This window comes from Amia ocellicauda, chromosome 20, assembly GCF_036373705.1.
Source record: "Amia ocellicauda isolate fAmiCal2 chromosome 20, fAmiCal2.hap1, whole genome shotgun sequence".
Classification (NCBI taxonomy): Eukaryota; Metazoa; Chordata; class Actinopteri; order Amiiformes; family Amiidae; genus Amia; species Amia ocellicauda.
In genome coordinates, this window is record NC_089869.1 from 18,410,229 (window position 1) to 18,425,758 (window position 15,530).

The 15,530-nt window shown below is 38.2% G+C and overlaps 1 protein-coding gene across 2 annotated transcripts in view; it reads right to left on the minus strand.

Moving 5' to 3' along the window:
* The window catches only part of prkg1b (protein kinase cGMP-dependent 1b), a 118,305-nt gene that overhangs the window by 40,294 nt on the left and 62,481 nt on the right, over window positions 1-15,530 (minus strand). For both annotated transcript variants that reach the window (XM_066693947.1, XM_066693946.1), the window contains exon 4: window positions 2,619-2,724. In XM_066693947.1, the coding sequence (XP_066550044.1) occupies window positions 2,619-2,724 (106 nt within the window). The remainder of the gene's footprint in view (window positions 1-2,618; window positions 2,725-15,530) is intronic.

Consider the following 15,530-nt stretch of genomic DNA (forward strand, 5'->3'; position numbering starts at 1 on the left):
GTCAGACTGCGTCAGGAAAACCATCAGCAGGGAGTGTGGATACACGTCAGCCTCACTCAAAGCAGCGGTACAAAGTGAGATTAAACAGAAGCTCAGCTCCCAAGCTGGGGTTGCCGTAAGGAAAACAATGGCTCCAGCAGCCTGGCAGAGCTTTTAATGTTTTCTTTCTCCTGACAGAAGATCTCATTATCAGGAGGCCTTTTCCTGATTCACCGCTAGTAAAGGACCATTACTTTGTGCTACTAAGGAAACTAATTTAAGTGCAAATATTCACAAAATATCACGCCCAAAAAAATCCTCTCTCGCATGCACAGGTTTAAGCTAATCTTAAAATGATGATTTCATGTTTTTATTATTTGCATTTTCATTCTATTTTAAATTAACAATAAACCCTATGGCTGCAGATGACTTGAACCCTGGCCAACGGTCTAAAATAAAAAATCTTCACAGAATCAGATGAGAACTTATTTAGTGTCTGCCTCCATTAGCATTTTGAAAGGGAAGCAGAGAAAAAAGTTATTGATTTCCACAAAATGGCCCGTGTTCACTTCCTTACCCTGTGATCCACAAAAGGCATCTTAAGTTACCAGTAAAAGCTGACTTCATTTAAATCAATGCTTCTTTTCCTGAATCTGACATCATCCTACAAAAGACTTCCAGTAAAGTGCAACAGAGAGCCTGTGCTAGAGATATTGTGATTAGCACATGAAATCTTGGTCTTGAGATCTATTTCAGAACAGGAAAGAGGCGAGACTGGCTCCACACACTGTCTGACCTGCTGTGTGACTGTTTCCCAGCCTGATCCCAGTCAAGAACAAACCATAAACACACACAGACACACACGCTCACGAATGCAAAGCCTGAGATAGAGAGAAATAAGTTGTTCTCATGACATTACTTTCTCCCCTCTTACAGTTCTCTCTTATACACTCTTAATCTAGTTGGGATTTATTATCACACTTTACCCCCCAATCTATCTGAAATAATCTGAGTAATCAAGGAGTCAGAATTATCAGAAGACACCGCTGAGGTACGCTCTCAAGAAACAGAATTGCCGTCCCTGTGCCTGAAAGCACTCTGCAGTGCATTAGGTAGTGCATTTTCTGGTTTAATACAGAGGATGATGAGGGTGTATGCTAGCCTTTCTGCAGAGTGATTTCTTTATATTTTAACAATAGAGAGAAAAAAAGCTTTTGGTTGGTTAATCTGTGAAGTTCAGGACTCGGTTGTGTTATTGTATCAAGACCAGATGTTACTTGCATAACATTGTAGATCATAAAATAGTTTGAATTAAGCATAGTAATGTCTTATAGGAATGTTTTTATGGGCAGCAAATATTGGTTTACTATGTGCTATTAAATAATTAATTTTTAACAAATTAGATTAAGATCCATGTTGTGCTTAACACTCTCCCTCAACGGGGTTGTTCTTACAGCCACCAGGCCCAGCTGTGTCCCCGGTCTGCTGCACAGATCCCATCCACCCAGAGGGGCTCCTCTAGTGAGGTGACACCAGAGAGCTCGCAGCAGCAGCTATACACCGGATCTGTCTCCTCCTAGGGCTCCAGGAGTCGAGTTCCTTCTGCCCTGCAAGCCTTGGGAGCCCGAGAATTACATCTCCGGTGGACAGAGTGTTTATTGGCCTGGGCATTTGCAACACACCCCCCTCCGTGCAACCCGCTGCTATGCGATGCAAAGGAAGTTAGGTCATGAGCCCTTTGTGTCAGGCAAAAAGAGAGACCGTGTCACTGTATAAAGCCAGCAGGGGAGTGCTGCTTGAGTGACAACCGACATACTGTAAAATTTGTTCGATATGATTTGTTAGATCTCCTGTAGTTGTTACACAATTACTGACTATTCAATTTAATCTGTCAGCATTGAAAGTAAAATATATATATATATATATATATATATATATATATATATATATAGTGATGAATGATATGCTACACAGAGACTTTGTTATAACATATATACAAAATATGCAAGAATATGTAAGAAATACAGTGACAGAAAGTGGCAGTGTTCCCTGGATTATTATAAATTGCTGAAAGACATAAATGCTTTCCACTGGGAATAAAATCAGAAGAGATAAATAATAATTAAACCAGTCCATACAGTTCTTTTTGCACACATTGCTAGGTTGCTTCTAGATAAAAAAGTACAAGTAAAGAACTAATATTCTCCGTGTCATTTAAATAATGTATCCCTTGACACCTGCCACAAATAGCAGTTGGCCCTTGTTACAGCTAACCGTCACAGACCTGAAGATGGGCATAAATTATGCAACAATGCTTGAGCTGCTTTGATAAAAATTTCTTTTTATCAGATACGTCTCGGCGCAAAAATGTATGCATCTTCTTTTAATATGTAAAATATGTTTTTCAGCATTTCGGGCAGCATTCCCGTTTTGGAGATAGACGATTATGCAAATGCATGTGCTGATAATGGAATGAAAGCAAGGGAGCTGTGTTTTCCCGAACGGGCCGAACAGACGATCGCTGGGAGTTGGCTGACAGAGATGACTGAATAGCAGCAGGTGTTACTCCGAATTAGACAACAAGTGGGAGAGAAAGTTACTCTTGTGCACATGTGCAGAAAACACAGAAACACACCAACCTTTTTAAGAACTCCATGTACTCCGCATGCTTGATTAGCCCAGTTCTCATCATGATCGTCTGGAAACATTGTCGATCAATGGCCCACAGCTTCACGTTGGTGAGAGCTGGAAACACAACAAAATACTGTTAATTAGCCAGAAAAAACAATAATATTAATCACTCTGAAAGTGTATTAATATTCATGAGCAGTCATTTAAAATGTCAAGGCTTGGTTTATCCGTACAGCATTGCAATTAATTCATTGTGCCTGCAAACCAAAAGAATATTAACCAGGTGAATGTTAATTGATGTGCCCGTTTCATAATGTGCTATAAAGTAAACAAGATTTCAAATGACCTTGTGACCTGGTTGTTAGTCCAAAACCTCACATTGTCAATCAAGTAACTCCAATTAAACAATGATCACATCACAACTACTGACTAATACTTCAGTCTCCTTTTCCTAAGGGGCAATTGTTATGAATTCTGTTATTGATATTTTAGATTAGTTATACCTGTATTCAACTTAAGTCTCCAGAAAAAGTAAGATTAGTAGGTTGACCACTGCTGTTCTTTATGGGCCATATAAAGATAAGAAAATGGGCACTTTAATATGAGATTCTGCACTGCTTTAGCTTGGCTGGGTGAAGGTTTCCTCTTGGATCAGTAATTCCAACATCTTTCAACTGCCATCCAGATCTGATTCAGACCTATTTCACTGCAGGTTATTGGTTGACACTGTATTAAATTGCTCAGGGTTTCCAATGACAAAACCCAGTAGTCAGGCTCCAATTATGTTCCCTACAGCTACAGCTTTCACAGTAGAGAAGTTGTGCACTGTAAACTTGTAAAGTTTTTACCATTGGGTCCATTGGAATTGTCACCGTCAAAAGGAAAAGCTTGCACTTCTCTTGAGTGCAAGGATAAAAGGTTTCTATCGCACTGAGTTGTTTAATAGTGGTGACATGAGCACTTTGATCATTGTCAAGCTCTTTCTTTATTTTTTATTAATTGATAAATGAACCACATCAACATTCTCACTCCGTCACTAAGATTCTAAAACAGACAAAACACAAAGACCATTACCTCTATATTATAATAGATATTCATATTTTTGCCACTGAATTTCCTTGACCTTGATCTATTAATATTGATTATAAGAAAGTGGTAGTTGTACTGGTGAACATTAAATGTAAATCTGCACAATTACCTGAAATAATTACCATTTTCTAAATCTACTTAACAACTGACAGTTAAGAAATACATGTAGAGACATAAATGCAGATAGTAGTAGGTGCTTTGGGGAAAACCCCCCGTAACTTTAGAGTAAAAGCTTCATTGTCCCCATAGAACTTAACAGCAGACAGCATACATTACAATTCTGCCTTTTTATCAGATTCAAAGAATAACAGCCACTTAAAAAACACTCAGCATGATGCAAATAAATTGACATCACTTTTAAGAACATATTTGCGCATCATTGTCAATTTGTTTTTGTAATCAAGCCTAAACGCCAGAGAATACATTTAATTTTAGCTAATTGTTTTGGTAGTTTAGATACATTAAAGCTTTAGCGTATCTAGCTTCAACGTCTACAGGAGCGAACCATGGGGTATTTTCAAATGATGATTAGCAATAACTTACGTAATAAAATATATGAAATTGACTACAGTAGCAGATCATGCACTTTCCCTGTTTTGCACAAATCCCACTGCTCTGCTCCCTGAGGGGAACGAAAGGCAATGTAACAAATATATTATTGATCATTAGCAGTAGAGCTTCAGAACACTATAAATCAAATAAACAGCACACAATCCGAATACGAATCAGGAAATGGAGAGCAATACTGTCCAGGTACTTTTAACAATGGCTGAAGTAAACATGACAGTAGAAAACCTGCAAGACTCAGGCAGTGACAGATGCATATTACCATAGAGACTGAAGGAGGTGGGGTTAATCATTAAGCTACTCTGAAGTGTGCATATCCTGTGTTCATCACATAAACAGAAGCGAAAACATCACTCCATATATAGCATGGCACAGTGTGAACATGTTTCAAAAACAAACAAACATAGTAGTTGATGGTTTAGGAACTTCCTGAATTTAATCTTTCAGTATCTAGGCCATGACACTCAAAGCTGGCATCACATCAGTCTAATGCATTAATATAAACGGTCTGTTGATAACTTGACTTGAAATAAGTGATATAGATAGCACTGCAGTTATTTAAAATGAGATTAGGCTCTGCTTTAACATAAAGCTTTCTAAATCTTGCAACTTCCCTGCGTGAAGGCCCTTTTTAATCGGAAATTATTCTTCCAGTAGCAGCACCAAAACCCGTGTCATGGTCAAAACGGCCTGCCGCTCAGAGAGAAGGCGTGCTCCGACACAGCTGTGACTAGGCCTGCTCACTATATTTCATGTAAGATTAGCTATGTCTTGTTTCATTTTGCTTCAGCAGTCAAAGTAATCCCTAGTTCTGCGGTGCGACTAAGAAACTTCTGTCCTTGTCCAATATCGTGTGAAGCTAAGAGGTTTAGCATTTCATGTGCTGTAATATGTTCTCGATGGGAGACGTCTCGGCAAGGAGCAGGTGCACAGATGCAACCTTTAATCGAAACAAAAGACCCCAAAATAGACACGAATTCAATCAACACACTGCACGTTACATTTCATGTTGTTCCCCATGCACAGTTGTGAAGAAAACATTTGTAATCAGAATAACAACATTTGTAAATAAAAATGAAGTACCACGATGCCTATAACAGCATTCCTCCTTAAACACCCATTATAACGATGGGATACATGGTGATGGCTGTTTATTAGGTAAGTTAAGACACTAGTTAAGTCTTTGGGTCTTTGAAAAGCTCTATATGAATTCCATTATAATTAAGCTACTGGAGACTGTACTTGATATGCAATACTTACAAGAGCTGTGCTAAATTGTAACACTCACTTTAGGATAAGGCTTCTTAAACTATGCTAATGGCAGGCCAATGTCAATAGGACACATTTAATATTGGGGCATCTCCTTTAGTGATTTATAAGGCACACGTTACAGCATGGTATTAATGCACATTGTGTGTGAACTTTTAAGAACCCCTTGGTAAATGAGGCTCAGGTCTCACTGCCTCTTCTATTGAAAGCATCCCGAGTGTTTCCTGATGACAGTTGAAGATAGTCTGAATCTGAGTTACAGAAGAATAGCTGGCTGGATTTTTTTTAATCACATCCCTAATGTAAAGGAAGAAAAACACAACAATTACAGTAACAGTATAATACGATCCTTGTCACTCAACTTTTCTCATTACCTGTGGCAGCTTTTGCCTTTTACTGTGACATAACAAGTACAATTACCAGGGCAAAGGTGATATTGTCTTTGAATACAGCTTCACACCAAGTTAATTATAAAGTCAGTCTCTTTCAACTCCCTGTATTAGTGTAGCCATACATCAAAAGCTTGTACATCTCAAAGGACGGCAGCATACTAATTAGGATTATGGAGCGATCCCGGGGATGGTACTAGGGGGAGCCAAAAGCATCAACAACAACAGTTCCCATAATAAACAGTTTGCATTGTGAAACTGGGTGCTGAGTCAGTTCCTCCATTTGTAAATGAAGCTTTCTAACCAGCCCACCCTTACATGCTCCGACAGTCCTCTGGCTTCCTGGTTCATCCACAGCTTCCCGTCAACTATTATCCTTCCCTGAATGTTACACCCCTGCACTCCCAACACTTTGCCAATTAGACTCACCCCTAGTGCTGGCTGCTTACAACTACTTAGTACATAATAACATGATGTGAAAATCAAAGAATGAAATGACAGTTGGAAACTAATGAATCCAGGCAAAACAACACACAATTTTGCTCAGAGTGAATACTCTCCCAGAATCGTGTTTTGTATGAATCGGCATCCTTCTCTTCTCTGACACTGACATCCTACGGTCTCAGACAATATAAAGTTGTATTGTAAGGAGAAGTGCACATGGAGATGGGGTCTCGAGGGGTTTCTCTTTCACATTCACAGGCACTCCTCCCGCAAAGACAGAACACGGAGATAACATTAAATCGGAGCCTTCTTATGAGCTGCCAGGAATTGTTTGCGTCAGACGGCAAAACTGAGCTGAATCTGAACAATCTGAATCCTTATTATTCTCGTAATACAGCGATGTCTTGGAAAATAATAAGCAATCAGGATTATGGGTCAGATTATTACATTTGCTCCTTCTTTCATGTATTTTGTGGGCTGATATTCAACCTCCAACAATATTACTGCCTGTGCCCATGATCACCAATTCAGGTCCAGAAATCCTGCTTTTTGTTTGGCATGATAAGCCAATAACAAAGACATCATCTCATATTGTTACATTATTCAATTCCAGTTAAAATCGAGCCCAATACTTCACAAACTAAAGAATAAGAAAAGCAAGACTGCAAGGGCTGCCAAAGAACTGCAATTACGTTTTCAAGCATGATTTATGTAAATATGACTCTTAATAATGTTCTCACACCTGCATTTAATTCAGAATCTTAATAGTAAGATTATTTCTACCTTCACCTGCATCCACACTTAAAACCCATCACATTTTCTGCATTACCATGTTCCATATTTTCTTATTGTCAATTATTTCTAAAATGTCAAAATCTTCAGTTATACAGATATGGCAATAAATAAGCAAAACACTGAAATTATATTCAGATTCTTAATTGTGAACCGTAATACCGCAATGCAGAGCAAAAAGGAAAGACTGGCGAGTATATTATAGTTACTTGGACCATTTTAATCCCAAACAGCCTAACCTTAATGAAAACCTAGATTTATTGGTAACTCTAATCCAGGGGTTTTCAAACCGGTCCTGGAGTAGCCCCTGCCCTGCCCTTCTTTAATTGAAAGGTATATTGCTTTGTTAGGTAAATTAAGGATTCAATTAAGCAATTAAGATCTCGGTTGGAACAAAAACCAGCAGGGCAGGGGGTACTCTAGAACTCGTTTGAAAACCCTAACTCTAGCCCGGATCAAAATGTAACCGCAATATGATGCCTTAGACTCATTTAAATGCAAAATAATGTGCGTGTACGTGCATAAGCAAAAGATCACTATCTGCTCATTATAAATGCTACTTTCGAGTTTAACTAAATAGACCTATCCATTGAAAGTCTGACACATGAGATTGCTGTGCAAAGAAAATCATATTAGGAAAAGATGCAATGCCATGCATTTATAAATATGGTTAAATATTAAAGGAGATATGGTTTTAAATATTATTAAATATAATCAAAGAACTTGCACATTGCTAAAATGATCTACTTGTTTTGATACTATGTATATTTTCCATCAGTAAAAGAAGGGCCAGCACATGGTGGAGATATTGTTTCTCATAACAGAATGCTAAAATTAGTGACTCCAGTGGTCAAAGTCTGTCCAACACAACTCAAGTAACTATAGCAATACAACAACATCGCAGACTCCTACATTTACATGTAAAACATCAGCTGGCCGTGAACTTTGAGTATTACAAGAGAGATAGCTGCTTTTGCATTTTAAATTCAAGACCAAGGTCATATAACGCTGGAGATATCTTCCGGGCTTCTCTTTCTTTGCAATTATGCAACAAAATAAAACTAATAAAAGCAAGTAAACTGATGCTGAAAAGATTGCATTCCTGTTTACATGAAACCAGGCTGTCATCTATACACCATGACCTAGCATGTTTAATAAAATCATTCATTTTCGCATTTTGATTGAATTTCTACAATAAATCCAACGTTGCCTTTTATTTTCTGAAGCTCAGGGATTATTTTTATATTAGTTTCATCAGCTGTACCATTACAGTAATGCTTACTTGTACATGGCTTAACACAATGACAGGGTCAAAGGCTTTATTTGTAACGTCAGTACACTGCAACACTCGTAAAGTTGCCCACTACCAGAGAGGATCACAATAGAAGAGACCACATAATGATAGTGGCCAGCAGGAGACCCATGTTTCACCGCCCCTCCAGTGCGTACCACAACCGGCAATCACACTGCAGCTCCTGCCAGCCGCTCTCACAAGGATTCTGCTGCCACAGATACATTTTAATTGGTGCTATTGAATCTGTCACAATCCTCATATCTTCAGGACTGTCATAATCCAGTTGCTGTATAGCTCAATATGCAGGGCCGTGTCAGCTGCACATCTGCATTACATTAGGTTTTATTTTTGTGATAATGAGTGCGGTAGCTCCAATCTGGCAAAGGCAAAAGATGACACAAAAATTGTATATTATTGCTTCACAGAGAAACAATGAAGATTTAAAAGCTGCCATTCAGACTTTGTTACCAGATTGATGTCTAGGGGAATGTAACAAAACAGTTTTAAAATTGACTTTCACACAGAGAAAAAACTCAATAGTTGTAGAAAAGCCATAAACATTTTCTCCATAAACCAAATAATGTTTTACACTTGTGTTTATTGTAATATGGTTACTGTGATATTGATCATAATAAAACAATAGTCAAGAGTTCTTTAAAAAAATATATATTTAATTGAATTCAGATTTTATTTTCCATTATTATAACTATAATAAGTTGAGTGCTTTAGACTTGACAAATGACTGTCCAATTCTTCATGAATCCCCTAAATGTCCTAAATCATTGACAGAGTTGAAGGGGCACACGTGGAAAAAGTGCTTTTTTAAGAAGCAATGAGGCTATTGTACCATGAGAAGCTATGTGAGAGATTTATTATTTCAGAATATCCTGGGAACCAGAAGAACAGGTTTTCACAGAGTCAAACAAGACCCATTTAAAAAAAGAAAAAATATGGCCTTTAGAGAGAATTTGTACAATCTATGACTCCATGTTAAATGTCCGATTTCTTAATTGTTGGCATAAGGGAACATCATTTATTATATAAACTGCAGCAAAGCAGTGATATCATTCTACATCAGCATTCAATCTGAGGATAGATTAAACTGGTGAAACAATAACATCTTAGTATTAGTGCTTTAATGTCCAAATATCTCCATTAATTTTGCAAAACATCAGGTCATGATTTTCTTCATTATGAAATAAACAATCCCCATGCCTGAGTTCCATACATTATGGGGAATTTATCTGCTGCATGAAAATGTTTTGCAATGCCTTAAACTGGTTAACCACATGTTAACCATATTATCATTGTACTGAAACCATGAGGCAAAGGAAATATTCCCCAGCTGGCTTATAGTTGGTTATATATAGTTTCATAACTTTTCCAAATGGAAACATTCCATCCAGCATGCTCAAGAAGATTCAATCATAGTGCTAAATCTGCTGCCTTTTAAATATTCATTATGATATTTGTATTTCACACTCATTAGGACCTATGCCATTAATCCTAACATCAACAACAGCTTGATTGAGTGTGCCCCTCTTGTTCTACACGAGAAGCGCATATTTTGACTACTGGCTGTGTCGCAGTGGGACTGGCATATGTTACCCTTGTAGAATCACGTGTGTAATTCTAAAATCTATATCTGTCAATATCCATGTCTACAGTCTTATACTTAATTTTAGCATTTTAGCAAGGAAAAAAGTTGCACATTGCTCTCAGTGAACAGGTAAATGTAACTTCTGAAGCAATTATTAAATTCTCATTAGAGATAAAATGACAAACTCTGGACTGATAAACATGTTTACAAAGACAATAATGTTTTTGGCCAAAAGCCATGACACAACAGATGTTCACAGCTGTTAGCATTCAGTGATCCAGAGTGATGAATATTCACCACCCAATATCAAAACACTGCTTCCTTGTAGCCATGTCAGGAAGCAAACACTTTCTTATAACAAACCATTAGGCCTATCTCAGTTATAATTAAACCTCTATCCTGCCTTACATTCAAAACAATACAGCATTTGCAAACCTGAAAATTAAATATTTTCATACAGAACTTAGAGATGTTTTTTTTCAATATCTGTATAAAACAAAACATTGCACATTATAAATTAAATTAGTTCAAGGTTCACTATGTGCCGAGCAAGTTTCCATAAACATCGGCAGCGAACACTCAATACAAGAACAGGTCTCATCATGCTATTGATTGCATGCTTGTTAATGTTATTCATGGCTGAATTAAACAAATTATTTTGGGACTTGTAGGTGCAAGACAGGGAAATAGACTAAAGCATTGTGGGTATTTTTAGGTAATTGAAACTTCAGGGTACGTTCTCTAGGCCAAACAACAAATTGGTATTGATTACCCATTACATTCTACTGAGACTTGATGCTTGATATGTCAAATTCAGAATAGTTTTCCTCATAGGATAATAAATGCCTTCCAAGTAAGATCAATGTTTTATTCAGGATATATTTAACTTCTGCTGTTGTTAATTGGGTTTGTCAGTTTTCCCCCTGAAAGTCTGCAAATTAGAAATAATAAGGTTGCCAGAGTACCTCAGTGTAATAAAGGGCCAAATCTACAGCAACTGCAAGTGAAGTCAGACAGAAAGTATATAAGAAGAACAAAAGAAAGTTTACAGTTGAGAGGAGGCCATTCGCCCCATCATGCTCATTTGGTGTCCATTAATAACTAAGTGATCCAAGGATACTTTCCAGTCTATTTTTGAATGTTCCCAAATGTTCGGCTTCAACCACATCGCTGGCATCTTGAAAGCGACTGAATAGACTTAATAACCCCCAAAAAATAACTAGAATGGGGACACAAAAAGCCTCTAATGCTGATGTAGAATGATGGTCTTACCACTAACATTAACCCTGAGTGCCTGTTCTGTTACTTCTTTTGAATAGCGGTTTGTCCCTTAGCTATAATTTAGAATGGACTAACAAAAACATCCCCCAGTGCCCCTTATGTTTAATGAACATAACCCGTTAGTAATAAACTGTTTCTGTTCAGAGCTGCACTGCTAAAAGGATGTACTCTGTCGGGCTGAGTGATGCTCCACACCTTAAGCCTGATTACAGCCCCCTTAATGATGTTAACAGTTTTCTGCTGGCGATGTCTATTGTGGTTATTTTCAGAAAGTGAAGCCATGCCAGAGTGCTCCCCAAAGCCCCATTCTCTAGAGAGGAACCCAGTGCCTTTTAGCTGGTAAATACAATCATAACAAGTTATTTGTTACTTATTAGTGCTGCATCCCCTAAAACATAATACAAATCAGAATGACATTTCTATCTGAACAATGTTAGACCATCAGTGAAAATCCTTTAAAAAAAAAATCATCATCAATGTCCTCTAGTTCTATATGCCTTATAGTAATTGCATACTTGAGTATGTGGGCCCTCTATATGATAAACTGCAGACAGTGTTTTGTTTCCTTGGTATGCAGTGAAGCACATTCTTATGCACATAATATGGGTCACTGTTACATTCCCCGTTGTTTTCTGACGGAATTCCCACACTTTTGAAAAATGCATTGAGACAGAGAGTTGCATTAAAAACAAAAGCTTGTTGTTCAATCTGTATGTAATCACGTACTGCTTCACAAAATTCTAAATGGACTTTTTTAATTCCACCAAGATAAATGAACATCAATAAACACTTCAATGAACTTCCAAGATTACAAATAAGGGATACATTTTATTTTAAGAAAGACTAAGTGACAGGATACTTTTAAATCCTTTAATTTTCATAATTTCAGTCAGAGACCCAGGTGTGAGTCTGGGTTACTGTTGGTCAAGAGCAATACTAATTGGTTGGTATAAACAAAAGCCCAGAGGAATTTCAACAAAGAGAACAGGACTGACAATAGAAATCAGACACACCTATAGGATTCCCAGCATGAAGCACATAGCCCTCTCCTCTGTACTTAATGTAACATGATTAACTGTCTTCTAAAAATCAGATTTTTGCAAACCAGTATGGAAGACATTAACATATTACAATATACACCAATGAGCCATAACATTATGACCACTGACAGATGAAGAGAATAACACTGATCATCTCGTTATCATGGCACCTGTCAGTGGGTGGGATATATTAGGCAGCAAGTGAAAATTTTGTCCTCAAAGTTGATGTATTAGAAGCAGGAAAAACGGTGAACCGGCGACAGAGTCATGGGCGGCAAAGGCTCACTGATGCACTTGGGGAGCGAAGGCTGGCCCATGTGGTCCGATCCAACAGACGAGCTACTGTAGCTCAAATTGCTGAAAAAGTGAATGCTGGTTCTGATAGAAAGGTGTCAGAACACACAGTGCATCGCAGTTTGTTGCGTATGGGGCTGCGCAGCCGCAGACCAGTCAGGGTGCCCATGCTGACCCCTGTCCACTGTCGAAAGTACCTACAATGGGCACGTGAGCATCAGAACTGGACCACGGAGCAATGGAAGAAGGTGGCCTGGTCTGATGAATTACGAGTTCAAGGTGTTGACTTGGCCTCCAAATTCCCCAGATCTCAATCCAATCGAGCATCTGTGGGATGTGCTGGACAAACAAGTCCGATCCATGGAGGCCCCACCTCGCCACTTACAGGACTTAAAGGATCTGCTGCTAACGTCTTGGTGCCAGATACCACAGCACACCTTCAGAGGTCTAGTGGAGTCCATGCCTCGACGGGTCAGGGCTGTATTGGCGGCAAAAGGGGGACCTACACAATATTAGGCAGGTGGTCATAATGTTATGACTGACTGGTGTATTCTTTAAACATGTACATGATCCTGGGATAGAAAGGTTTAGTTACCCCTTCCTGTCATGTTCAATCAGACGTCTGCAGCTGCCAAGGTAGGCCATGCTGTGTTAACTTACACAAGTGTTCAGGATTGCACTGCACTAACTTCTGCGAGAAATCCGAGTTGACAATTTGCTTTGGCGGAGCTAAAAATATGTTATAGCTGGCTAAGTCAGCTTATCAAATGACGGTCCCAGGAGGGAAACAAAACCACCTGTGAAAAAAAAAAAATCTTCAACATGCTCATTAAAACTGTCGTCAACCTGACAATATGCTTCGATTAAAACCTGGAGTGGAAACATGGTGTGTTAGCCTGTTATGCGTCTTACCACGCGTTTATTTCATTGCCATATTTAATACACTGTGTCCACTCCCCTATTTAACGAGACAGAAACTTGTTTTAAAAAAAGATAGCTGCCTTGCAAGAAGATTTAATGCACGTCTGGCCGTCTCTTTGGGCGGACAGGAGTATTTTCTTTTTCAGAAAGTGCACTGCAATAAAAAATGTTTTAGTTCTTAATAGAAGCAAATGCCTAATGCTTTCAACTAGATCAAATAGATGTAGGAATGTAGTAAGATAAATGAGGCATCTTGTACCAATGGGTCATCAAAGCCTTGATGCTCCTTGAAAAAGGCTGTTGTGGGATTCTTGCTTGTAAGCCTTAAGGAAATGCTTGTAAATGTTCTCATTAAATCACAGTAAGGCAGATGGCACAGGACTAAACATAACAAGAAATGTGAACGCAGCAGCTAAACTCAATGTTCAGACCTTTAACATTAGCCTTATATTTGGAGTGTGCTGTAATAAGTCAGTGAGTTTCAAGGCCCCACTGTAGACCGTCAAGGATCAGGTGACCCTTAGGCACAGTAGCTCAGAAATATCTTCTGGTTAGTGTCTAAGTGAAAGGAGGCAACAGTCAAATAAATGAAAAGGATTTTCCTTTACACTTTAAAATCAACTAATAACAAACAACTCTGTATGGCAGCCTTGTTCATTTAAATAGTGGGTTAACCAAAGGAGTTGTGAGAAAACAAAACGCCTACACCCTTGAGACTTGACGCCTTTACTTTTCGAATATAGAGATTCATAGAACATAGAACATTCCATAATTAATGTGCAGTCTGAATTTGAATCCAGACGCTGAAATTGGGTCTTCTTTCTGACAATTACCTCCCAGCTATTTAAACCTAGCCGCTCCAAAATGCTGGGGGCAAAGATGTCTCACCAGATCTGCTGTGACAGCTTTGAAGCAGAGATGGGACTTAATAAAAAGGAAGCCTCTTTTGATTCATCAAGGGAGGACAGATAGAGAGAGGGGCTGACCAAGGCAGCCTGAGAACTTGAAAGTGGGATAGAAAACTCCCCCGGAAAACTGCAGCGCCACTGCAAACCCATTTGTGGGAGGCAAGCGGACAAAAGGAAATGTGTTTTTCGAGAGCCTTTTAAATCCCAGAAGCTTTCCTGTGCTACATCTATTTGCAAAGCTAAATAAGGTCTCCCATCTTTTGCTCCTATTTTAATTTCAAGAGACATAAAATCTGTTACACTGCGCATCTAGGCAAATGTATCACTTCGCTACTCGATAAGATGTCAGCCTCTACTCGAAATGCATGGAACAGAAAGTGTATACATCAGATAGTAGTGTACATTTATTAATCGCAAATATAATTAAGTACTTTCGATTTTAAAAGGAGCATCCTATAGCTTACACATCTTAGTGCCATGCACACTGTATTTCCTCAAGATCGGCATTACCAAGCATCATTTAAATCATTTTTTGAACATTTGTAAATATTTTACATCACTTTGATTTTTCCACATCCACCCATCATGTGAAATTCAATCAAAAGAATAAGCATAAGCAGAAAACATGATATAAATGCTGTATGAAAAATGTGTGGCAACTGATTAACAGCCAGAAAACATGATTTATAGGAACACTAATAACAACCGTTTTTTAAATGAAGGTCAACCAAAATGAAAATAAGAAACCCAAATAATCTCTGAAATTCTATAAAAGCTTCTGAGAACTAAATTGGTGCAATTATTCTTTTAATATGGTTTCTTACCTTTCCATTAACTATAATGGTTTTAAAAGCTCTGCTATAAAAATGACATGTCACTGGTGCACAATCAATCTTCCTTGTTTCCATCACATGCCCTCCAGTAACATAAAGCTCTAAAAATGTAGGTGGAGGTCACAGTAAACACTGTAAAGATGCACACCAAATATTAGTTTGAAGCGCACACACACACACACACACATATCCTACTGTA